General features: G+C 43.8%; 1 protein-coding gene across 1 annotated transcript; it reads right to left on the bottom strand.

The window, feature by feature from the left end:
• Positions 1-120: 120 nt before the first annotated feature.
• LOC139313344 (vomeronasal type-2 receptor 26-like) lies at positions 121-18006 on the bottom strand. The gene is made up of 6 exons (XM_070938915.1): positions 17909-18006; positions 5127-5418; positions 3408-4268; positions 1988-2206; positions 1685-1811; positions 121-1016 (listed from the first exon to the last, which is right to left on the bottom strand). The coding sequence occupies exons 1-6, from the start codon at positions 18004-18006 to the stop codon at positions 121-123; spliced, it is 2493 nt and encodes an 830-aa protein (XP_070795016.1).
• Between the last annotated feature and the right edge of the window lie 6784 nt (positions 18007-24790).

The following is a 24790-nucleotide window of genomic DNA, read 5'->3' as shown; positions in this document are numbered from 1 at the left end:
CCTGAACAATGTGTCAGAGTCCTGACTTCCCGGAGTTCATTACTCGGAACTATGACAATAGTTGGAGTGGAAACCTCTATATTAACCTGCACAGATGTGACTATATGTTTTCTTGCTTTCCTACTTAATTTTCCTCATGAGGTGACTTCTATTGTTCAGATCTGGCCTCAGCACTATAACGTAGCATTTGGGGAGAAAGATACAACTCAGCAGACCAGCCGCAGAGGCCAAGATGGAGAAGATCTCCACGGCCACCATGGACTTCCCTTTGGTGCTCAGATAGCTGGGGAGAAAGGAGACCCAGACACTGCAAAAGACCAGCATGCTAAAAGTAATGAACTTGGCTTCATTAAAACTGTCTGGTAGTTTCCTGGCCAGAAAAGCCACTATGAAGCTGATGAGACTCAGGAAACCCATGTAGCCCAGAACAGAATAAAACATGGTGGTTGAACCTTCATTGCATTCCAACACGATTTCTCCCTTCACAGAATGAAAGTCCAAATTAGTAAATGGGGGGGAGATTGCCAGCCAGGAGGCACAAAGAGCTGTTTGCACGAGGGGACAGGCCAGGACTAACACCAGCTGCTTCCCCAAGAGTTTTCTTGCCCTGTTTCCGGGCTTAGTAGCCATGAAGGCCAGAACTACAGTCAGAGTTTTTGCCAAGACAGATGAAATGGCAGTGGAGAAGACGATGCCGAAAGTGGTTTGTCGGAGAAGACAGGTGAGGTTCCTTGGCTGCCCGATGAAGAGGAAGGAGCAGAGGAAGCAGAGCAGGAGGGAGACCAGGAGAAGGTAGGTGAGGTCGCGGTTGTTGGCCTTGACGATGGGTGTGTTGCAGTGTTTGATGAAGGCTGCCAACACGAGAATTGTGGTCAAAGAGAAGAAAAGAGCTAGGGAAACTAAAATGAAGCCGAGTGTATCCTCATAGGAGAGAAAGTTCATGGTCTTGGGAATGCATAGGACGTGGTTTTTGTTTGGCTGTTGGTCTTCTGGGCAGGGGCTGCACTGAGCTGCATCTGGAAGAACAGGCACCAGCTGACATTAGACAGAGAACCAGGGATTATCCTTGAGGGGAACTGTTTTCCCAATGAAAGAACTGAAATGCCCCATGCTCCTCATCTCTTTACTTCTGCTGCACACAACACAGAAGGATCCAGTGGAATCAGCAGCTAAAAACTTCTCAGGAGTAATTATATAATGAATTAATTGAATTATTTTATTTTATTATTACATTTTGAAATTCCCATCTTCCATATCGAGGGACTCTGGGCAGTGTTCAATAAAATATTAAAATATATAAACCAGGGGTGAAATCTACTTACACAGGTGCATGCAGATGGTAAAAAACAGGTTACTTCCTGGTTAAAACCAGGAAGTAATGACATCTAGGCAAGTGGGTGGAGCCTTTCACTGCTGCCGCTACCTGTTCTCCAAACCACCCGCCACGGCTACCAGTTTGCCCGATCCGGTGTGAACCGGTAACATTTCAGCCCTGATATAAACAGTACATAAAAGCTAAAGCTGCTGCTAACAACTTCAAGGATCCATTCAACTTAAAAGTTCTGAATGACTCTCATGTTGATTTGCTCAGTTGATTTGCCACCTCATATTGTCTCTCACTCCTCCCCAGGCAACCACACCAGATCTCCTCATTCCTGCTTGAGGATCTCCTCAAGCAACTTGCCTGTTTGATTAGAAATGGTCCCTTCTGGGCAAGGAGTACATCCGTAGCAACAAGAACGCTTCCCCTCTGCAACTTTCCTGGCTTGTCCTGGAAGGCAGCTCTTCACACATCGGGAGAAAGGCTTTGTCTGAAAGGAGAATGAGATTAGCTTTGAGATGGAGAGCTTAGAAATGTTCAGCTTGGCTTTGACATGTGCATAAATATAACCCCTCCTCTTCCTTCCCCTGAATAGAATTTGCATCACAACAACCTGGTCCTTCTTCTCAGCTTTCCTGAACCCTGGAAACAACATCTACTCCCCACCTGATTGGCCCACACAATGGCATCGGGGTTGATGCTGAAAACTTCAGCTGAAGGAGCCTCCGGATTGGCCCATCCGACTTTCTGTCGAAGAGTCGTCATATTTGCAAAGACGACCCAGTTGAGGATATCAAATCCTGCATATTTCATCCCAGTTTCTGAAAAGGAGACTTCCTCTCCAGCGGTGTTGTTGAAAAGGACCTTTCTCAAGAAGACATGCATCTGGAATGGCAAAACAACCAAACAAACAAAGTCCATGAAAGCGAAGAGACTTTATATCAAAGTTACAAGTAAGCTGTAGAAGGAGGCAAAGTTCTATTTCTGCAGCTGATAGATATTCAGCTTCAAGAACTGAAATTACAAATTATTCCCAAGGAAAACTAGGTGCTTGGAAATATAAATGAGTCAAACTCTGGTTCCAAATGACTTCTCTGCAAAAAATAAAAATAAAAATTGGTTAACTGAAGTAATGAATGAGATGCACTGATATTGCATGTCACTCCAATTTTTGGCAAGAGGCATTGATGCCCTTCATAGGTACAGAATGGTTTTTATTGCCCCTAACCCAAACCCCTAACCCTTGTCTTGATCACCAATCTTACAATCAAAGTACAGTATGTTTATTTTTCTGTTTGTTTATTTACATTGACTATTTCAGTTCAGATGCTTTCTTAACAAGACCAGTCCAGTCTTGTCTTTGAGGCTTAAGCATGTACTCACCACAAATGTAGCAGAAATTAAAAGTGCCTGTAATACACATTTTATCTTATTGACTAAAGTGGGTACGAATCCTATTAATTGATGAAGGAGAGATTCTGATGAAGGAGAGATTCAACCTAGAACTAAGGAGAAATTTCCTGACAGTTAGGAAATTAATCAATGGAACAACTTGCCTCCAGAAGTTGTGAATGCTCCAACATTGGAAGTTTTTAAGAAGGTATTGGATAACCATTTGTCTTAAGTGGTGTAGGGTTTCCTGCCTAAGCAGGGGGTTGGACTAGAAGACCTCCAAGGTCCCTTCCAACTCTATTATTCTGGATAACAGTGTTGGAAGGGACTTTGGAGTCCGACCTCCTGTTCAAGATATAAAGTATATCGATATGTATCAAGATATTTAAGGGTCTAGGTATGTATTAGGATCCAAATTTATAAATTGCTAGGAAAAATTATTGAAAATCTGTCCAAGATGAAGATTGAATGATTAATAGTGGATTGAACTATTGGCATAATTAGGGATAAACAGTATAAGATTCTTTTTTTCCCTCTTCCAGATATGATTGCTAAAATAAAATTTCCAAGATTTGTAGAAGATTTAAATAAAGGAAGAAAAGACAAGACAGTGGAGATCACAGGCAAAAGCGAATGAATCTTAAAAGAGTGTAAAGCTGTCTCCTTGACCAGAAGGGAAGATCTGGAGAGTTACCTGCCAGGGCTTCACAGAGAGATGAAGATGTGGCTTCTTTCTGCCCTTCTTCAATGTCCGTTGTGATTCCAAAGTATATGCAGCATGTAATGCATGTGCCACAGAATAGGCAGCATTGTAGACGCTGTAGCTGAAACCGGTCACCTTTCCATCAAAGACGGAGGCCGGGAGGGTGTCCAGGTTCTCCTCCCCTGTGCAAACCCTTCGGCCATCAGGTGAGGACACACCTGCCTTCAAAACCTCACAGTCAAATACAATTTCCCACCAGCTGGGCAGAAAGACGTCTCTGTGGGGTTCATGTGGATTCAGAGCCCAGAGATAATCTTTAAATCCTGGCACTGGGTTTGTGTGGACCGTGAAAGAAAAAGCACCATGGAAGGATTTTAATTTCCCCCACTCATAGTGATAGCCAATAGCTGAAAATTCCCATTGGGTGGTCAGGATCCAGACCTTCCCAGAAGAAGCGTGGTTCTCTTCTTCATAAAAGGAGAGAGATATTAAAAGGCTTTGCAGAGCACTTGAAACCCCGGAGATAATCACAACCTGAGCATCACTGTTCAAAATTGTCCAAAGCACATCTATTTGTCTGCTGTTCAATTCATTGAATATTAAGATTTGGGGCAAGATCTGTTTTACAAAATGTATGCAGATGTCATTCTGGGCGAGGGTGGCCTCAAAAATCCGGATGAAATGGTCACTGCTCTCTGACTTCTGAACAATGATCCCAATCCAGTTCCACTGGAAATATAGAAAGAGCTGGACAATGGCTGCATTCTGTAGGTGATACTGAGGATCGATCTGGTAAAAAGTGGGGAATTGAGTCTTATCCCTCAAAACAGGGTCAGAGAAGCGGTATCCTAGCTGAAGGGAGAGTGGAGTTGGAGGAAAAAGAAGTTAAACAAGGAAAATGGTACTTGTAATTTTTGTTACGAACCCCAGATCATCTAGACTAGCAGGTTATCCTATTGATCTTGGAGTCCTAGTGGACCATCATTCAAATATGAGCCAGCCGTGTGCTGCAGCTTCCAAAAAAGCCAACACAGTTCTAGGCTGCATAAACAGGGGGATAGAATCAAGATCACATGAAGTGTTAATGCCACTTTATTATTCCTTGGTAGGGCCATACATAGAATACTGCATTCAGTTTTGGTCCCCATGATGTAAGAAAGATGTAGAGACTCTGGAAAGAGTGCAGAGAAGAGCAACAAAGATGATTAGGGGACTGGAGGCTAAAACATATGAAGAGTGGTTGCTGGAATTGGGTATGAAAAAAAAAGGACTCAGGGTGAACATGATAGCAGTGTTCTGATATCTCAGGGGCTGCCCCAAAGAAGAGGGAGTCAAGCTATTCTCCAAAGCACCTGAGAGCAAGACAAGAAGCAATGGGTGGAAACCAATCAAGGACAGAAGCAACTTAGAACTAAGGAGAAATTTCCTGACAGTTAGAACAATTAATCAGTGAAACAACTTGCCTCCAGAAGTTGTGAATGCTCTAACACTGGAAGTTTTTAAGAAGAGATTAGATAACCATTTGTCTGAAGTGGTGCAGGGTTTCCTGCCTAAGCAGGTGGTTGGACTAGAAGACCTCCAAGGTCCCTTCCAACTCTGTTATTCTATTCTATTCTATTCTATTCTTTTCTTCTGGTCACAGAATCAGCTCTGCTAGTTGTTGGCCGTAACCACACATTCCCCCTTTCATCATATTGCATGTCCAAGTACCTGAGAAACCTTGAAATTGCCAAACACGGTTGCCATCTGGTATGAAGTTCTGGAGCTGAGACCTCCAAGGACAGAGAGAAGGTTGTCCTCTGTGTCACACTTATAGTTAGGAAACAATTTTCCCCGGCTGGAGAGCAGAGATAGGCTGACATCTGGAGACATGCTTGAATAATGGTTCTCTTCGTAGATGCGGAAGCCCAGAGTGATGTTGGGGAGAAGATAGGGGTCTCTGTTGATCTCCTGAATGGCAAATGCCAAAGCCAGAAAGTGTTGGTAGTTCTTGGGAACAGGTCTTTGTTGCAAGTGTTAGAGGACAAGAATTAGACAGGAGCAGGAAGGAGGTGTTTATTTTGTTAAGAAAGCATTATCAGGATTCTAGGAGTTAATCATAGAACAGATCAATACAAATTAGTTCATTTATGTTACTGGTGTCAGAAAACAGGGTTACAAAAAACAATCAGTTGATCCTGTTCTTATTATCAACAGTGTATGGCAAATTCTCTTCTCCCTCTCTCCGCAGGACATTTAAGTGAGTTCTAATTTACAGCATGAGCTCAATTCAAGTCAGTACTGACTTTTTCCAAAATGAACTTTTCAGTCCAGTTAAGGAAATGTAGCTGATCCTCTTGGTCCCTTGTGCATTTTGTTTTTCTTGCCTAAATGTAGAACCTTACTTTTTCCACTGTTGAATTTCATTTTGTTAGATACAGCCCAATGTTCAAGTCTGTCAAGATCCTTCTGTATCTTGAGCCTATCTTCTGAAGTGTTGGCTATTCCTCCCAGCTTGGTGTCATCTGCAAATTTGATGTTCCCCTTATATCCCCTCATCCAAGTCATTGATGAAGATGTTTATTTATTTATTTATTTATTTATTTATTTATTTATTTATTTATTTATTTATTATATTTCTATACCGCCTTTCTCCCATAGGATTCAAGGCGGTGTACAGTCAAGAAAAAAATGTTGAAGAGTACTAGGCCCAAGACTTCCAAGATCCCTTCCAACTCTGTTATTCTATTCTATTCTCTTGATAAAACTGCACATTTTATTATATCCAGTAATGGAAATATTAAAAGCTGACATCTTCTGTCCGATGTTCCCAAGCACTTTCCCTCAATGTGGCACCCTATCATGTTCTCGGAGTCCTTTTGAATTAGGTGACTTTCTAAATCCAATAAATTATATTAAATTGAATTAAATTGATTGTCTGATCAGGTTGAATTTTCCTGGCTAGAAATGATGATGGTAATATATCTGGATGGCTCAAGTTAGAAAAAACAGTTTTAGTGTCTCTGAAGGTGGAACTCTTTCTGTTGGGAGTTCTCCAAAGAAACTCGCTCCTCTGACCTAGAAGTGCTAGGATTAACAAGATATTGGTGGGAAGCCAGACTTGGTGGGACAAAAGACAGACCCTCACTATGTGAAATGTAATGTAAGCATGAAGGATCCCAAAGGTGCTTTTTTTCAGGAGGCAACTGGACTTTCTTCTTTTTCTTTTGAAGACGTTTTGCTTCTCATCCAAGAAGCTTCTTCTGGTCATTTGCATCCTTTTAGAGGGTCATTGAAGCACTTGAAGACTACAGGAACCAGGAACACTGCTGAGGTGACCCTGAGGACGCAGATAAGCCCTCCAAGTACTTCAACGACCCTCTAAAAGGATGCAGATGACCAGCTGTCTGAAAGGACTATAAACCCTTCCATTCCCCAGTATCCTGTCACAGCTGAAGAAGCTTTTTGGATGAGAAATGAAATGTCTTAAAGAAAAACAACAACAACAAGAAAGTCCAGTTACCTCCTGAAAAAAGCACTTTTGGGATAACCCTGACCTGGATGACTGAGAATCGCTACAGACTTTTAAGCATGAAAGATAGCAATAAGATAGAGGACCCTTCCATTATTTCTCCCCAAGTCCAGCCCAAATTGTCTTCTACACAAAGTGCATCTTACCTACAGGAACATGGAGAAAAGCTTGACTCCCTTGTGTGACAAGCTTTTCTTCAGCACTGAAGAGTTAGAGGGCTTGAGAAGGGATTAGACGGAGATTGATTGATCAAAGGGAATCAATTTGTCCTAAATAGGAGGGCTCCAGATCAACAGAGCCTGGGTGGGATTTAAATCTGCCCCCTCTTCAAAACTGTCCTTTCCACATTGCCCCAAGAAAAAAGACAATCAAGAAACACTTACAGAGAAAGGCTATCCCAATTACCAGGAGGCTCGTGTGGGAGCTGTAGAACTATAGTAAAGGAGAGAGGCAGGTTTCCACCGATAGTAAGATCTCCAGGTCTGTAATAGTTTTTTTGTTCTGGGAAAGGTCTCCTCCAGAAGCAGTTTGGCCTCAGGTCCATCTGGACAGCTGCAGGCAAGAGCCATAGCAATGCTATGAGTGAAATCATTGGCCACAGAAAGAGACGTCAAAGGAGGGTCTTGCAGGAACTGTGATGCTCTGGTGACTTCAGAAGGTTCAAGTGGAGTTTTCAGTCTTCACATAAGCATTCATCTAAGCTCCAACTGTAAAGGGACCCAGCTATAGTATTCGGAGCTTGTAGATAAACATGTTTTCACCATAATATCTTTAGGCTTAGGGTGAATTAATCTGTGGAAATCTACTGAGATGAAGTAAGAATTACTAGTGTTTGATGAATCCCAGGAGAGGGGAATTGTCCCCATAACTCTGGAGCCTGTGCCATTTTGACAAGGGGAAAACCTGTTTCTGAAACCACAATTGTGCCTCTCAGACTGTCAATTGGACAACTGTGATTGGACAGTGATGCAGCTTTAGAATTGGATGAGAATTTGGAGGTGGGGGTGTCACTTAGTGTGATCCCCTTAATGTACACATGAGGCAAAGTCTTTTAATTTTCTGAGATCTCTATGGAATTGATAGTTTCTGCTGCCACCACCAAACTCTTTCCAGATTAAGAAACTACCTGGGACTTCCTGGAACAATTCACCATGGATTTTATCCTAGTGGTATTTCTCTAACTGGCCAATGGAGATGTTTTTCAGCTATGAGATAACTGGATGGTTTTTAATAATCACCAGCTTTCTTCTTTTCTTTATGACTTAGATGCATTCTACCCAATCTCCCTGTCACTCGAGTGGGTCATTAATATTTTAAACTTGTATTTCAAGACCAATCACTCTGCCTGATGGAGGATTTCCTGAGGATGGGATCCAGAGCTTCTTTCAGGTGCATCATTCTGCTCTACACCATTTTTTCAGTCCACATCCTTTATGGTTTGAACTAGGATTGAATCAGGGTTACCTTTCCTTGAGTGACAAGCATAATACTCAATTGTCACCCTACCAGCCAAATCCTGCATTTTGCAGTGTCCCAGGGAGATGATAGATGGCCCATTGTACATCCTCATCCTCCACATCATCCATTTGGTCTTGATGCCATCAAGAAGGGTATCCACCACTATCACCATCTCTACGGGACAGTGAGGTCCAAAACAGACCGTCCAGTGGCGAAGATATTGACGGCTATATTGGAGCTTCAAGATCACCCGCCGTACTATCGTGATGCCAGCTCACGCCCCTCAATCCCCTTTTTTTATTGGGGATTGTACCTGAAATATACAATAGATAATTGAGATATCTGATTGTGAATGTATTAACAGTGGCTAGAATTGTGTTTGCTAAAAATTGGAAAAATGAGAAAATACCAATGGAAGATGAAGTTATTAAGAAAATAATGGACTGTGCTGAAATAAGCCAATTGACATTTGAAATTAGAGAACAAGAAGATAAACAATATTATAAGATATGGGACTTATTTTATCAATGGTTAGATAAAAAAATATGGAAATGAAAGAAGATAGAGATTTTTATAATACAAGAATTGTACTAATATATAAAATATAACATAAAGATGTATTATTATTGGATCGATTTAGTGATGAAATGAATGTTATAATACAAATTAACTAAAATCTTAGAATATTTTGAACAAAATGAGGGAAGAATAGCTTTAGTCAAATAAATGATCAATGAGGACAATAATACATAGATATATATTAGATGGATAATACAAGAATTTAGGTAAACTGTAAGCTATGAATATGGTGAAGATGCACAAAAGACTTTTAACCAACCGACACCCTGTGTGTAATTGAAGATGGTTTTATGTTTTTATGTATGTTTGTTTAAAAATAAAAGATTTGGTCAAAAAAAAAAAAAGAAGGTTATTCATCTGGACCACCTAGAAAGGTTCAAGATTGGAGACCTGGCTGTGCACTGGTTCAACTCAAGGAAAATGTCAGCCTTTCATTGCTTACTTGCTCAGCTGTCATGAAACGGGGGGACGGGGGAGCTATTGGAATTCTTGGGAGGGGGGGGAATGAGCTGGAGGAGAAGGAAAGAAAAACTTTGCAGCAGCATTTTCTTTGAAGCTGATAACGTCTCAAGGTCAATGGTCGTGGCATAGCAAGAGGATGACACTGCCAGACGTTTGCACGCACATGACCCCTGGAGAAGTTTTGGATTGGATGATTTACGCTGGACAGTTGGGGGGGATGCTTTCTATATGTGATTTTCATGCCTTTGCTTCAGACCTTGCTTTTCTTTGGTTGCCTTCAGTTCTCACTCAGTAAAGTACCTTTCTCTATGAAAATGGAGTCGGGGTTTTTCTTTCTTGGATATTGAAAGGAGGCATGCCTGACAGACAGTTTCAATCTGTGGCAGTGGAAGATGAGAGGTCAGCCCAGGGAGATATAATATGTGGGGTGCATTGGGGTCATCCTTCTCTCCCCCTTTCTCTATCCTTAAGCATTCTTGTAAGTTCAGGAAACTTCTAAGACTACCACACAACATTGTCTTCCTTCCTCTCGGCCCAAGATCGAACAAATGTTTAACTATTCCATTAATACACATCCATCAATCCATCCCCATAATAATCTGAAATCAGAAAAAAAGACAGGAGAAAATCCTTTAATATCCACTTCACTTAGTCTTGTTTATTAATGAAGTTTATTTATTTATTTATTTATTGGTTCGATTTATATGCCTCCCTTCTCCAGAGACTCAGGGCGGCGTACAATGCGTTAAGCAATAGCCTTCATACTTTTGTATATACCTGCTTAGTAGGGCTTTCGGCCCGCTCCCCCAAGCGGTGTTCTTTTTTATACAAAGTCAGCTTATTGCCCCCACAATCCGGGTCCTCATTTTACCTACCTCGAAAGGATGGAAGGCTGAGTCAACCTTGAGCCTGGTGAGATTTGAACTTGTAGTAATTGCAGGCAGCTGGTGTTACTTAACAGTGCTTTAGTCTGCTGCGCTACCAAGGCTCTATAAGTTCATTATCTACTCATAATGAAGAGAATGCTTGATACAATTTAATGTTTTGCATTAAAAATATACAATGAGAAATACTTGAATGAAAAAAAAATAGAGAGTTCTGCAATGCCCCAAGAGACCATATGTACAAGTATGCTGTCAATATTAGTGTCAGCACTTCAAGCTGCATTTACTCTAGTGCTGACATAAGAAGGAGGAGCGGAGGCATCTGGAAAGGGACGTTTGACTTTTCACCTACTTATTTTCCCTGGAGATAATATACCCTAGGAGATGGGATGGGAGGGGGGAAATTCCTTTGAGCTGGAGCAGTAGATTAGGGGTAGAATGACTTGGAAGATGGCCAATGAGTGCAGGGGAGTGGGGAACGGAAAGGGAGGGTTTTGGGTCTGGAAGTCAGTGTTGGCTTCGATGGAGTCGGGTTTAAAATGTTGTGCTTAATAAATAGGAGTTTTCCTTCAAAGACTTTGTTTGAAATGCAATTTATTTGAGACGACCTCGAAACTTGACAATTAGTATTTATTTATTATTTCTGCATGAATTTTCTTTGCCACTGTATCTGTAACCCGACTTGATGCTTTTTTTCAAAGATTCTTCATTTAAAAAAAAATAAAGGGACAAAATTTCTGCTGGAAATTAACATTCACGTCTTCAAGATCAATCTATATTACAAATTTGGGGACACAGCCTCACTGGGAACAAGTGGCTTTCATTAAAAATAAAAGAGTGGGTGACTCTTCCAGATTCCTTATTTATTAAATTTTAGGCTGCCCATTTTCCTTACACAAGGTGACTCTGAGCAGCTAACTAATATATTGAGATCATTTACATCAGTTGAAAGAGTGGTGCAGTGGCCTAGAGGTGGAACTCTTGCCTCACAATCAGGAGACTGTGAGTTCAATCCTAGGTAGAGGCAGATATTTCTCTCTCTGGGCACAATGAGGATATATCTGCTAAAAAAAACCCTTTGCATTGGCTACAGGAAGGGCATCCGACCAGTAAATACTCAGCTGCACTCAGTTGCCCAGACTTCACCCAGCAAGGGATTATGGGGTCGTTAAAAGAGGATGATGATTTACATTAGTTGAAGATCAGCTGTTAAATGGCCAACAAAATCAAAATAAAAATTCCCAATCCCTGCATTATTTAGAGATTCTTGTTCCATATTATGTTTTTGTCTAAGACTCAGTTTGGGTCTCAGCAGGAAACAAAATATTTGGGGGACCAGATACAAGCCAAGAGACCAGCTCTGGAGGACAAAGGTGCTTATTGGGGTGAACGGACATCCATGAAAAGTAAAATAGAGAGTGTTTACTGCTGATAAACAGGTATATTGTGATGGGTCATATGACATGATGTTCAGAGTGAGGGCCAAGAGGCATTCAACATGGAAGTGGACGTTTATTGCTGATCAACAAATATATTGCGATGGGTCACACAACTTGACATTCAGAGTGAGGGCTAAGAGGCAAGGGCAGTTGTAGCCTTGTAAGTGTGAGCAACAATGCTAGATGGGACGGCTGTTTCATTTATAATCACCTGGCAGGGAATCACTGAAAGAGGTACTTGTTGTGGCCAGTCAGCAGCCTGTGCAGCTAGTAGCTGATTCAGACAGCGAGGAGGCTGGTATGATGCTGTACCAGCAGCCTGTGCAGCTGGCACTCGAGTCAGACAATGAGGAGGCTGGAAAAGATGTGGTGCCAGAGGCGGGGATTCAGCCAGGGCCTTCAGAACCTCCAGAAGCTCCCATAAGTGAAGAGGAAGAAGAGGAGGAGCCTCTTCTCGATGCACGAGCGCGCAGAACTGCCAAAAGGCAGGAGTAGTTCCTCAGGAGGAGGTTTCCTTGAGAGTAAGGCTTGGGGCTAATTGGCCACTCCCCTAGCCTGTTTAAGGAAGGATGATGACTGATGCAATTTGCAGGAAACAATTTCATTCATATTCCTTTGCGTCTTGATTCCAGAAACATTTGATTCGGCTTTTGTATCTCTCTTGTCAGTTTTTCTGCAAATTGCTTCTGGGCATTCTGCCAACCACAGTAAGATTACGGTTATCTGAAATATTGTGCCTCAGAACTGAGTTATTATTCTTTGGATTCTTGTTGGCTGTTAATGAAGTTAAGTTAACAGCCCTTGTTCAAAAAAGACTGATTTAAACTGTACTTGTGTTTGAACAACTACCAAGAAAGCTCATTAGTAGTCCTTAATTAGTAAACTAAGGTTTGTATGGACTTTGTGTGTGCTGCATTCTTTGGGGTCCATAGCTGGGGCAGAACAGTACTTGAACATCTTCTGGAGAATTTCCCTCAGATGGAGTAAAGTTTCAGATGAAGAAGGGAAGAATCAAAAAGGAATAAACAAAGAGAAAAGCTGAAATGCTGACCAGGGGACGAGAAGGAGGGAAGACAAGATAGATTCATGGAAGCTTTTCCACCAGCAGCCTCATGAGGAAGAGGCTGAATAAAAAGAGCTAATGACCAAGTGTCAACCCTGGAGCCATTTTTAACTTGGTATCTTCAGGGCTGCCACAGCAATGGATGGACAAGCTGTGGGAACAAGAGGAGCGTGGTGGTGGAGACAGTGTGGGGTGTATAGTCATAACAACATATTTTCCCTTGGGAGTCAAGGAGATTCACCCTGTACCTGGGGAGGTGTGACCACAATTAAGATGGTACAAACCAAAAGATACAAACCAAGAGACCAGCCCCAGAGGTCAAGATGGAGAAGATCTCCAAAGCTACCATGGACTTCCCTTTGGTGCTCAAATAGGCAGAGAGGAAAGTGATGCAAATAATGTAAAAGACCAGCATGCTAAATGTAATTGAACATGGCTTTGTTAAAGCTATCAGACAATTTCAGAGCCAGAAAGGCTGACGTGAAACAGATGAGAACAAGGAAACCCAGGTAGGAGAAGACAGTTCAAAACATTGAAGATGAACCTTCAAGAGGAGCCTGGTTTAGCTCAACAGACAGAGCTCTGAAATTTAACACCAGCTGTCTGCAATTACTGCAGGTTCGAATCTTGCCAGGCTCAAGGTTGACTCAGCCTTCCATCCTTTCAAAGGTAGGTGAAATGAGGACCCAGATTGTGGGGGCAATAAGCTGACTTTGTATAAATATACAAAAGTATGAAGGCTATTGCTTAATGCACTGTAAGCCGCCCTGAGTCTCCGGAGAAGGGCAGCATATAAATCAAATTAAAAAAAAAAACAACCTTCATTACATTCCATGATGGTCTCTCTTACCAAGGAGTGGAAACCCAAATTGGGGAAGGGGGGAGAAGTTACTAAGTCAGGTGGCAAGAAGAGAAGCCATCTTCCAAGAGAAGGAGACAATCTGTCAACCCTGAAGCTGACCTGGCTGTGTTACTTGGAATCCTGACACAATCTACAAAAGAGCCTGTAGTACAGTGGACTAAAGCACTGTTATTAACATCTGCTGCTTGCAATTACTGCAAATTCAAATCTCACCAGGCTCAAGATTGACTCAGCCTTCCATCCTTTCTAAGGTAGGTGAAATGAGGACCCAGTTTGTGGGGGCAATAAGCTGACTTTGTATAAATATACAAAAGTATGAAGGCTATTGCTTAACCCATTGTAAGCCGCCCTGAGTCTCCGGAGAAGGGTGGCATATAAATTAAAGCAAAAAAATAAAAAAAAAAAAGTCTGGGGAGAGTGATGTCAGACCGGAGTAACCAGAACTACTCCGTGATTAAACTCAAGTAGATCATCCATATTACAAGAATGTAGCCAAACTGTCTGCTTTCCTTTTGGAAACAGCATATATAGACCTAAGCGTTTGAGTGCAGACTTTTCTTCTCCAATCTGACATTCTACATTGGAATGTCTTTTCACTCTTCCTAGAGGTGATCCGTCTCCTTCAGTCAGTGAAACATCACATCAACCTTGGCTATGTTCAAACTCTCCTGTAGTTACCAAAGAGATGGTATTTATTGTGTGGAAACTGTTTTTTTTAAATACTTTCTAGCCCCAGGAGATCCGTAAAAATTGTTCTGCATTCCATGCAGTTCCAGTTGTCCAAAACTACACATCACAAATCCAAGGCAGTGCCCAGAAATCCATACGCAACTGAGAGCTCCCAGGAGCTAAGGAACTCCCAGGGAATTAACAGTAGCTCATATGGGATGCAGTGGCTTAGTGGCTAAGATGCTGAGCTTGTCGATTAGAAGATTGGCAGTTCAGCGGTTCGAATCCCTAGTGCCGCATAACGGGGTGAGCTCCTATTACTTGTCCCAGCTTCTGCCAACCTAGCAATACGAAAGCATGTAAAAATGCAAGTAGAAAAATAGAGACCACCTTTGATGGGGAAGGAACAGCGTTGCGTGCGCCTTTGGCGTTGAGTCATGCCGGCCACATGACCATGGAAACATTGCTGGCTCTTCAGCTTAGAAATAGAGATGAGCACCACCCCCTAGAGCCGGAAATGACTAGTACACATGTGTGGGGGAACCTTTACCTTTACCCAGGGGTGAAATCCTCCTGGTTCGAAATCGGCTCGGGCGAGTAGGTAGAGATGGCGGTGGGCAGTTCGGAGAACCGGTAGCAAAAATCCCTGTCCCTGCCCCCATGCCCAGCTGAGCCACGTGATCATCAGAGCCTTTTTTTTCTTTTAAATGGCTCTGACGAGCCAAGCTCTGACAATCCCAGCTGAGTTGCCTGCTAATCAGTAGCAAAAATCCTCCTACCCCCCACCCCCCCACCCCCCCACCCAGCCTCCAGCTTGCTTACCTTAGCTGCTGGTTGCAACGCCTGCCTTGCTTCGCTTGCTGTAATACCTGCAATCCATTGCATTAGCAAGCAACTGAATCTCCCTGCCTGCAATCAAGCTCATCGGTGAGCAGCTTTATCTGCCTTCCTGCCTGCCTTGCAGGGGTCTCCAACCTTGGCAACTTTAAGACTTGTGGACTTCAACTCCCAGCAAAGCTGGCTGAGGAATTCTGGGAGTTGAAGTCCACAAGTCTTAAAGTTGCCAAGGTTGGAGACCCCTGTTCCATTGGGTAAGTTTTTTTCCCCTTTGGGAGCTTTAAAAAAATAGTTAACTGGGTTTTTTTTGGTTGTTCTTTTTTTAGACCTAGCCACTTAAAGTTTAGGAAGTTTTACATTTAGCTGCTTTTATATAAAAATAAAAATAAATTAAAATAAAATAATATTTGTGCAGCTTTCTGAGATTTAGTGTGTTTCTGTAGTGTTTCATTCTAACTACACAAACACACAAAATCTCACAAAGCTGTATGTGGAAATTTGTGTGTGTGAAGTGTGAAAGTTGGTTTTTTGGGCTTTTTGTGGCTGTGGGAGGTTCCTGCTTGTTGCAGGGGCCATTTTGGGTCTAGCACAGCTGCTTTTACATTGTGGGTGAGCCAGTTGTGTTGTGTTGTGTTTTGTAGGTTAAAAAAGGACAAAGAAGTGACATTGACTTGGTCACACAGTCACCTTACCACCAAGCCCCACCCATTAATTAAGCCCCGGTACAGAACCGGTAGGAAATTTTTTTTAGATTTCACCCTTGCCTTTACCTTATGATTATCTCACAGGACTGTTAAATGTCAGAGATATTTATGGGCCTGGTATTTCCATAATTGGTGCACCAGCTTTTGCAGCCTGTGCGTTCCTTAATATATATAAAAATCTAACTTCTATAGTTGCAGAATATATATACAAGACGTGAAACATTATAACTCTCTTAAATGAGCAACAGGACTATCCAAGAATGGAAATGTAGGGGATGGTGTGATCTCAGTGGTTGGCAAACCACGCTGAGTAAACAACGTCAGCACAAGGTCCTAATCTCATCAGGAATGTAAAGACAGGATGTCTGGCAGAGACCCTATCTCAAATATGCAAGGCATGGGGACCCAGCATGTAGGCATTGTTTGTCACAGGAAGAACATGAGGGAAACACAAGGGGTCCACATGGAATTCACGAGCCTTCTTTAGCCAATCAGTACAAGTAAACGTTGATTAATGTTTTGCCATGGTAGTTGTAAAATAACAATAAAAGGGAGCCTTTTGGATGGGGTCGGTGTGCCTTCAACAAGGTGCCTTCCCACCGAGGGGCCTTCCCATGAACCATCTTACTGCCTTTTTTCATCGAAACAACATGGAAATCTTGCAAAACTATTTGGTTGTTGACTTTGCCTTAGAGAGGTCAAATGGAAAAACAACCTTGGGGGAAATCAGTTTTCAGATTAATAGGAGTTACAAATTGAGATATATTAAAAAAAAAAAATGTTTTCTTGCATCTCCCTGAGGCCCATTGTAATTTTTCTCAGAACATTCCTACAGCAGCCTCTGAATCCCATGATGCAAATGATTGTTCTAATTAAGTCCACTGTTCTCTGTAGATAACAAAAGATCAGGGAATAACCTGAAATCCATTACATTAGTATCTTTGGATATGTATGCATGAACCATTTCCCCTTCCTTTCGTACACTATTTTCTCCTTTCTGAAATGTATAAATATCAGTGCATTTCTTTGTGCTCTAGGGGGACATAATTATCATAAAGCATCATGTTTATCAAAAAGTTCTGAGATATGACATGGCACAAGGGATTTTTAAAGCAACCTGTGTCTTGTGAAAAGACAACAACACTATCTAACGGTTAAAATCATGTGTGCGTAGTGATATTATCTTCTATTCCCAGCCATAATATTCCACCACATTGATGAGGCCACACAGCAGAATTGAATAGGAAGTTGGGAGTTTAATCTCTACCATTTAAAATAAATAAATAAAAAGGAATAGAAGCAGGAAAGGGTTGAAAGACTATGGAAACAAATATATAAAACTGAAATATTGATATGGAACCAACCCTTTAAAACATGAAACTAATACAGTTAAAAGAAATAAAATTGGAAAATATCCTTCTTGAAATAATGAACATATCTTTAACAGCAAGCTTTCTTTCTACATAGGGCACCGGGCCTCAATATGGACACCTGGAAGAGGTGGGATGAAAGGGGCTACATGATTGTTGCTGATAGATTTATTTATTTATTTGTTTATTTGTTTGTTTGTTTGTTTATTCAGTTTCTACATCTGCCCACTTCAAACAAGTGACTCTTAATATATTTAATATATTAAATATTTTTTAAATATTTTTAATTGGTTTGTTATTTTAAATTGGGGCCAAATTAATATATATCTTTTTAATTGTTTTTAATGTTTGTATTGTATGTTTTTATCTGGCTGTACACAGCCCTGAGTCCCTCGGGAGAAGGTGCGGTATATAAATTTGAAATAAAATAAAAAAATAAAATAAATAACCAGTTATAGCACTTGATAAGTCATTATTCAATACACATGTTCCTCTTTCTCTGTCATCATGTTTAAGAAACTAAACATACCTCAAAGAAAAATTTAAATGTTTCCCGTGCATGCATCAGTTAGAGATTTTTGTTCCTTATCATATTTTCCCAACAGTTAAGATGGGGCCTTAACAGGATAATGTAGCATTTGGGGGAAAAGATACAAGCCAAGATGCTCCAACATGGCGATGCCGGCCTGAGTCGCTGTCAGGACGGGCAGCATTTTGGGGGTTTCGGGGTCTCCTGGGGCTGTCAGTACCATCGGCAGCCCCACCCCCGCCCGGGAGAGTTTCCCCTCAACCCGTTGAGGGCTTTTTCGCCCTCCGGAATGCTTGGGTGAGGGGAAGGCAAAGAAGAACGCCGCGGGAGGCTGCAAGACGCCGCGAGGCGCGCCGCGAGGCGCCCCGTGAGGAGGATTAGGGAAATTGGCTGCAGCGATGCCGGCTTCTTCCCCGCTCGCTGGTCGGCGGCTGTCAGAACAGCGGCGACGACGTGGCAGGACCAATGGTGCCGATGGTGGACTGAGGGCGTTCTGGCACTGGCGGTGGAGTTGCAGAGTTGCAGCGGCAATGGCAGCCGCTGCGCAGCGATTGGGAGGGGATGTTTAGCTGGATAAAATGGTTGCGAAAAAGGGTGAGGTGGAGGTTGTTGGACATTCGATGCTGGCGGAGAGGCGAAGCGGAGGCATGATATGGCTCAAATGACGAGGGGATGGAAAGATCTGGGGTTGGAGAGTCCGGTGGATGGCTCTGGGATGGGGCCTCCATGGGCGGCCTCTCCTCCCCCTCCTCCCCCCCCCTTTCTGGCCCTGTTATCGGCCTGGGAGTCAGCCTTCCTCCCCCCCCCCCTCACCCTCTCCTCTCCCTTGTGTATACATCTATCCTCCTACGGAATTACTGGGCAACTACTGGGCAGCTTTATTTGTACCCCGCTTCAAATCAAATCATATTAATTACTTCCATCGAAACTCCCAGCAGATGGGGACTTGGACAGTATTTTGTGGACCCTGAGGGAAGTTGGCTGTTTGAACCATCTTTTATCAGAAGGGATGATACCATCAAATTCCTTGCCTTTGGACATCTGGCCAACCACTGTGAGAGGGTGGCTGGGAAAAACTTTTCTCCCGCTGACTGTATAAACCAACTCCCTCCGCTGCTGTGAGAGAGCAGGGGATTCCGGGTTGCTGCTTATAAAAAGACCTTCTGTCCTAGGACTCTGTGGACACTACCAAACTGCCTTCCCATTCTGATTTTACTTGATGTACTCGGCGGCGGAGCTATGTGCACTGCGAGACTCCCCCCTCTCGCAGGTTTGGCCCTCCACTCTATCGAGGGCCTACCTTAATGACGGGCTTTGGAACCCCGAGAGGTGGCATGGTGCGAGAAGGGGGTTGAGGGGTTTTTTAGCTAAATTTTTAACCAAAATTTTAAGGGGACCCGGGAGGAAGGGAGGGGGTTGTAAAAGTGGACCCGGGGGGGTTCAGATAGCAACTGAGCGGGGTGATGGGTCGATTGGCTGCAACAGAGGGGTCGTGAAAGGAAATTTAACCGGGGAGCAGGGGGACGATAGGAAGGGCTGTGTAATTGAAACAATGAGTGGGAGGGGCAGGTATGACGGGCGCAGGGGGCCATATCATGTGCTGGGGGTGCGCACACGCTGTTTACAAGTAATTACGCACCCCGGCCCCCAATGCGCGACTCGTGTCCTGGGTTGTGCAGAGTCTCAGGCCCAGGGTCCGCGGCTGATGTTGTGTAATGCCAGGTCGGTTGTTAATAAAGCCCCCCTCATTTGTGATCTTATTTTAGAGGGGGGTGCGGACCTGGCAGGTATTACGGAGACCTGGTTGGGCCACGAGGGGGGGGTCCCCCTCGTTGAAATGTGCCCACCAGGTTTCTGTGCATTTCATCAGCCAAGGGCCCAGGGGAGGGGTGGGGGAGTGGCGGTGGTTATTAGGGAGAGTCTTTGTCCGAGGGAGACCACTGTTCCTCAGATAGCCGGATGTGAGTCCCTCTTTGTGAAGTGGGGCCGTGGGGTGCAGATGGGTTTGCTGACTGCGTACCTGGCTCCCTGCCACGTGGCAGCGACCCTGCCCGAGCTACTCGACGTCATTGCCGGGGTGGCGGTTGACACCCCCAGACTTATTGTCATGGGGGATTTCAACCTTCCGTCTGCGGGTGAGGCGTCAGAGGCGGCTCGGGAGTTCATGGCTTCCATGACGGCCATGGACCTGACCCAGTTAGTTCAAGGCCCGACTCACATAGGGGGACACACTCTGGACCTGATTTTTGTCTCTGGTCAGTGGTTGAATGATCTTGGTAGAGGGGACCTAGACATCAAACCCTTGTCATGGACAGATCATTCGCTCCTTCACTTGGACTTTCCTACCGCTTTCCCCCGCCGCAGGGAGACGGAACCGACCAAATGGTTCCGTCCCAGGCGCCTGATGGACCCCGAAAGGTTCCTGACGGAGCTTGGGCCGTTTCCTGAGACTCTGGCACACGACTCGACTGAAGAGCTGGTGGCCGCCTGGGAGAGTGCGGCCACCGGAGCTTTGGACCGCGTCGTGCCTTTGCGGCCTCTGACCCGATGCCGATCTCAATTGGCTCCTTGGTTCTCTGAGGAGCTGAGAGAGATGAAGCGTCGGAAAAGACGCCTAGAGAGCATTTGGAGGACTAGTCAATCTGATTCCGACCGGACACAGGTGAGGTCTTATATCAAGACCTACCTAGTGGCGATAAAAGCGGCAAAATCTAATCATTTTTCCGCTCTTATCGCATCTGCAGAGAACCGCCCAGCCGCCCTGTTTAGGGTGACCCACTCCCTTCTTCGGGGGGGAGTGCGGGAAGATCCCTTACAAGGCCGCGCTGAGGATTTTGTGCAATTCCTGCATGATAAAGTCGCTCGGATTCGGGATGGCTTGGACTCCGATTGGATGAGTCCAGGGGAGGAGACAGGGGCAGGCCTTGAGAATATTATCTGGGAGGAGTTTGATCCTGTGGCTCCCGAGGATGTGGACAGGGTTCTGGGTAGGATTAGTGCCGCCACATGTTTATTGGACCCGTGTCCCTCCTGGTTGGTACTGGCCTCCCGGGAGGTTACACGAGGCTGGCTCCAGGGGATTATAACTGCTTCTCTGAGTGAGGGTGCCTTTCCCGCCGCCTTGAAAGAGGCGGTGGTGAGGCCCCTCCTCAAGAAGCCTTCCCTGGACCCGGCTGAATTAGCTAACTACCGTCCGGTCTCCAACCTTCGTTTTGTGGCGAAGGTTGTTGAGAGTGTGGTGGCACGACAACTGCCCGGGCACCTGGATGAAGCTATCTATCTAGACCCGTGCCAGTCGGGCTTCAGGCAGGGGCACAGCACAGAAACGGCATTGGTCGCGTTGGTGGATGATCTCTGGAGGGCTCGGGACAGGGGTTGCTCCTCTGTCCTAGTCCTATTAGATCTCTCAGCGGCTTTTGATACCATCGACCATGGTATCATGCTGCGGCGGTTAAGAGGGTTAGGAATAGGGGGCACCGTTCTGCGGTGGTTCTCCTCCTTCCTCTCCGACCGCTCGCAGTTCGTGTTGGCAGGGGGGCAGAGGTCGACCTCGAGGCATCTCGCATGGGGAGTGCCACAAGGGTCGGTCCTCTCGCCCCTTCTGTTCAACATTTATGTGAAGCCACTGGGTGAGATCATCCGTGGTTTTGGGGTGAAGTGTCATCTGTACGCTGATGATACTCAGCTGTACATCTCCACCCCAGACCACCCCAATGATGCCCTTGATGTGATGTCTCGCTGCCTGGAGGCCGTGCGGGTCTGGATGGGGAGGAACAGGCTCAGACTCAACCCGTCCAAGACCGAGTGGCTGTGGCTGCCGGCGTCCCGATATAGTCAGCAGGTGCCATCGCTGACTATTGGGGGTGAATCTTTGCCCCCCACAGAGAGGGCTCGCAATCTGGGTGTCCTCCTGGATGCACGGCTGTCTTTAGAAGAGCATATGACGGCCGTGGCCAGGGGGGCCTTTTATCAGGTTCGCCTGATCCGCCAGTTGCGGCCCTTTCTGAACCGGGACGCCTTGCGCACAGTCACTCATGCCCTTGTCACCTCCCGGCTGGACTATTGTAATGCTCTCTACATGGGGCTCCCCTTGAAGAGCACTCGGAGGCTCCAACTGGTCCAGAATGCGGCCGCGCGGGTGGTTATGGGCGCAACTCGTTGTGCCCGCGTGACACCCCTCCTGCGCGAGCTGCACTGGCTCCCAGTGGTCTTCCGGGTGCGATTCAAGGTGTTGGTTACCACCTTTAAAGCGCTCCATGGCATAGGACCCGGGTACCTTCGAGACCGTCTTCTGCCACCAATAGCCTCCCACCGACCAGTCCGCTCCCACAGAGAGGGTCTCCTCAGGGTGCCATCAGCCAAGTTATGTCGGCTGGCGACGCCCAGGGGGAGGGCCTTTTCTGTGGGAGCCCCAGCCCTGTGGAATGAACTGCCCCCGGAAATACGCAAGATCTCCGACCTCCGAGTGTTTCGTTGCGCACTGAAGACCCTGTTATTCCGCCAGGCAGGGCTATCAACTTAATAATTTTAATTGGGGTATTTTAAATGTTTGGGGTTTTAAATCGGCCAAATCTATGTAATTATTTTAATTTTTAATTATTGTTGTGTGTTGTGTTTTTAAATTGGCTGTACACCGCCCTGAGTCCTTCGGGAGAAGGGCGGTATAGAAATAAAATTATTTATTTATTTATTTATTTATTTAAGAGACCAGCCCCAGAAGCCAAGATGGAGAAGATCTCCACGGCCACCATGGACTTTCCTTTGGTGCTCAGGTAGGTGGGGAGGAAGGAGATCCAAACACTGCAAAAGACCAGCATGCTAAAAGTAATGAACTTGGCTTCATTAAAACTATCAGGCAATCTCCTAGCCAAAAAGGCCACAGTGAAACTGACAAGGGCTAGGAAACCCAGGTAGGCAAGGACAGTGTAGAACATTGAAGTTGCACCTTCATTACATTCCAAGATGGCCTCTCCTACCAAGGAGTGGAAGTCCAAGTAGAGAAATGGGGGAGAGTTTATGTCAATTATTTGCAAGCCATTGGCACATGTATCATACAGACACTAGTGGAGGCAGAAAGTGCCCCCACCCCTATGTGGAGAGGAGGAGCTTACACTGAGTATAAAACCCCCTCTAACCTTTCCACCATGCTCTCTTTTACGTTTGTTCTCCATGAGACATGATCTTTGATAAGGGTAGTCACACACGCTGTGTACCCCCTATCCTAATGAATATTAAGATAGTCTTTGTATATAGTTAATATGTTTTGTTATATGAATAAATACATTTATCACATTTATTCATGCATCTGCCTTTGGACTCTTCTATGCTCCTGGGTGTTTCTACAATCCCAATTTCCACAGTTTACCAGCCAGGTGACACAAAGAATGGCTGGAGTTTACCAGCCAGGGGACAGTCTATGACAATGGAGTTGGTCAGTGGTTTTCCTAAGAGTTTCCTTGTCTTGTTCCCTGGTTTGGTAGCCATGAAGGCCAGAACCACCATGACAGTTTTTGCCAAGACAGAGGAAACTGCAAGGGAAAAGAGAATGGCAAAGGCAGATTGTTGGAAGAGACAAGCAAGTTTCCCTGGTTGACCAATGAAGAGGAAGGAGCAGAGGAAGCAGAGCAGAAGGGAAACCAGGAGGATGTAGCTGAGATCTCAATTGTTGGCCTTGACAATCGGTGTGTCACGATGCTTAAGGAATATCACCAGAACTGCAGATGTAATCACAGAGAGAGAAAGAGTGAGAGAAACCAAAATGTATCCCAGGGTGTCTTGATAGGAAAGGAAGTGTATCTTCTTTTTTCTTTTTTTAAAGTTTTTTATTTTTAAACAAAAACAACATAAAAAACGTCATCCTTCCATATACTTACAGACAGTGTTTTGATCGGTTAAAGTCATTTCGTGCTCTCAACATTTTCAAAATTTCAATTGTGACAAATGTTCTTTCATCTAACTAAAAACAAGTGTTTACACATTTTATCCAAATTTCATTTCATATGTCATATTTCATCTCCATTATTTATTGTCTATCCATTGATAAAATAGCTCCCATATCAAATAATATTGTTTATCTTCCTGTTCTCTTATTTCAAATGTCAATCTACTCATTTCAGCACAGTCCAATATTTTTTTAATAATTTCGTCATCAATAATTATCTTCTCTCCTTTCCAATTTTTTGCAAATAGAATTCTAGCTGCTGTTAAAATATTCATAATTAAATATTGCAATTCTTTATTAAATGTCTCTGGTAAGATCCCTAATAAAAATGTCTCTGGTTTAAAGTCAATATGTCTCTTTGTCATTTTTTTCCAACCATGTGTGTATCTTAGTCCAAAATCTCCTTGCTTCTACGCATGTCCACCACATATGGTAATAAGATCCTGGAGTCTGATGACACTTCCAATCGGACACTTCTCCGATTTGTTCTTGAACATTCTGGCTACCCTCATTGGGGGTAAATGCCACCTGTAAAACATCTTATACAAATTCTCCTTATATGCTGTAGACATTGTCATTTTATAATTATGTGACCACAATTTTTGCCATTTCTCTAAATCAATACCATAACCAAAATTTTTTCCCCACGCTATCATTGATTCTTTAACTTGTTCTTTTTCCAATTTTACCTCTAACAAATATCTATATAACTTTTTAATTACATGGTCATCAGAACTCATTAATATATTGTCTAAAATAATCAAAACACTATAAAAGCCTTCTTGTTTGAGATCTTCACGATATCTAGAAAATATTTGCATATATGAAAACCAATCCATCTTAAATCCCTGATCTTCTAAATCTTGTTTTAACTTAAATTCACCCTTTTCATCCAATAACTCACTGTATCTAAAAATATGTTCCCCTTTAAATATCACTGGATATGAGAAGGCTTCAATTGTCAATACCCAGACTGGAATCTTCAAATAATGATATTTTTTAATCCTCTCCCAATTCAAAAATAAAGCTTCACGTATCTGATGTCTTCTAAAATACCCCTGTATTT

This window comes from Pituophis catenifer, unplaced genomic scaffold (assembly GCF_029215685.1).
Source record: "Pituophis catenifer annectens isolate HBS135680 unplaced genomic scaffold, rPitCat1.0.hap2 SCAF_1, whole genome shotgun sequence".
Lineage (NCBI taxonomy): Eukaryota > Metazoa > Chordata > Lepidosauria > Squamata > Colubridae > Pituophis > Pituophis catenifer.
Note: the sequence above shows the minus strand (reverse complement) of the source record. Positions and strands in the feature narration are given on the sequence as shown.

What these genes read in the sequence shown, in the direction of transcription:
- LOC139313344 (XM_070938915.1), bottom strand. Translation starts at nt 18,006, where the DNA reads ATGGTACTGACAGCCCCAGGAGACCCCGAAACCCCCAAAATGCTGCCC. An exon ending in ATGTTGGAGCATCTTGGCTT is followed by an intron (nt 5,419 to 17,908) that starts GTATCTTTTCCC and finishes CTTGCAACAAAG; the next exon opens with ACCTGTTCCCAAGAACTACC. An exon ending in GCAATTTCAAGGTTTCTCAG is followed by an intron (nt 4,269 to 5,126) that starts GTACTTGGACAT and finishes CTCTCCCTTCAG; the next exon opens with CTAGGATACCGCTTCTCTGA.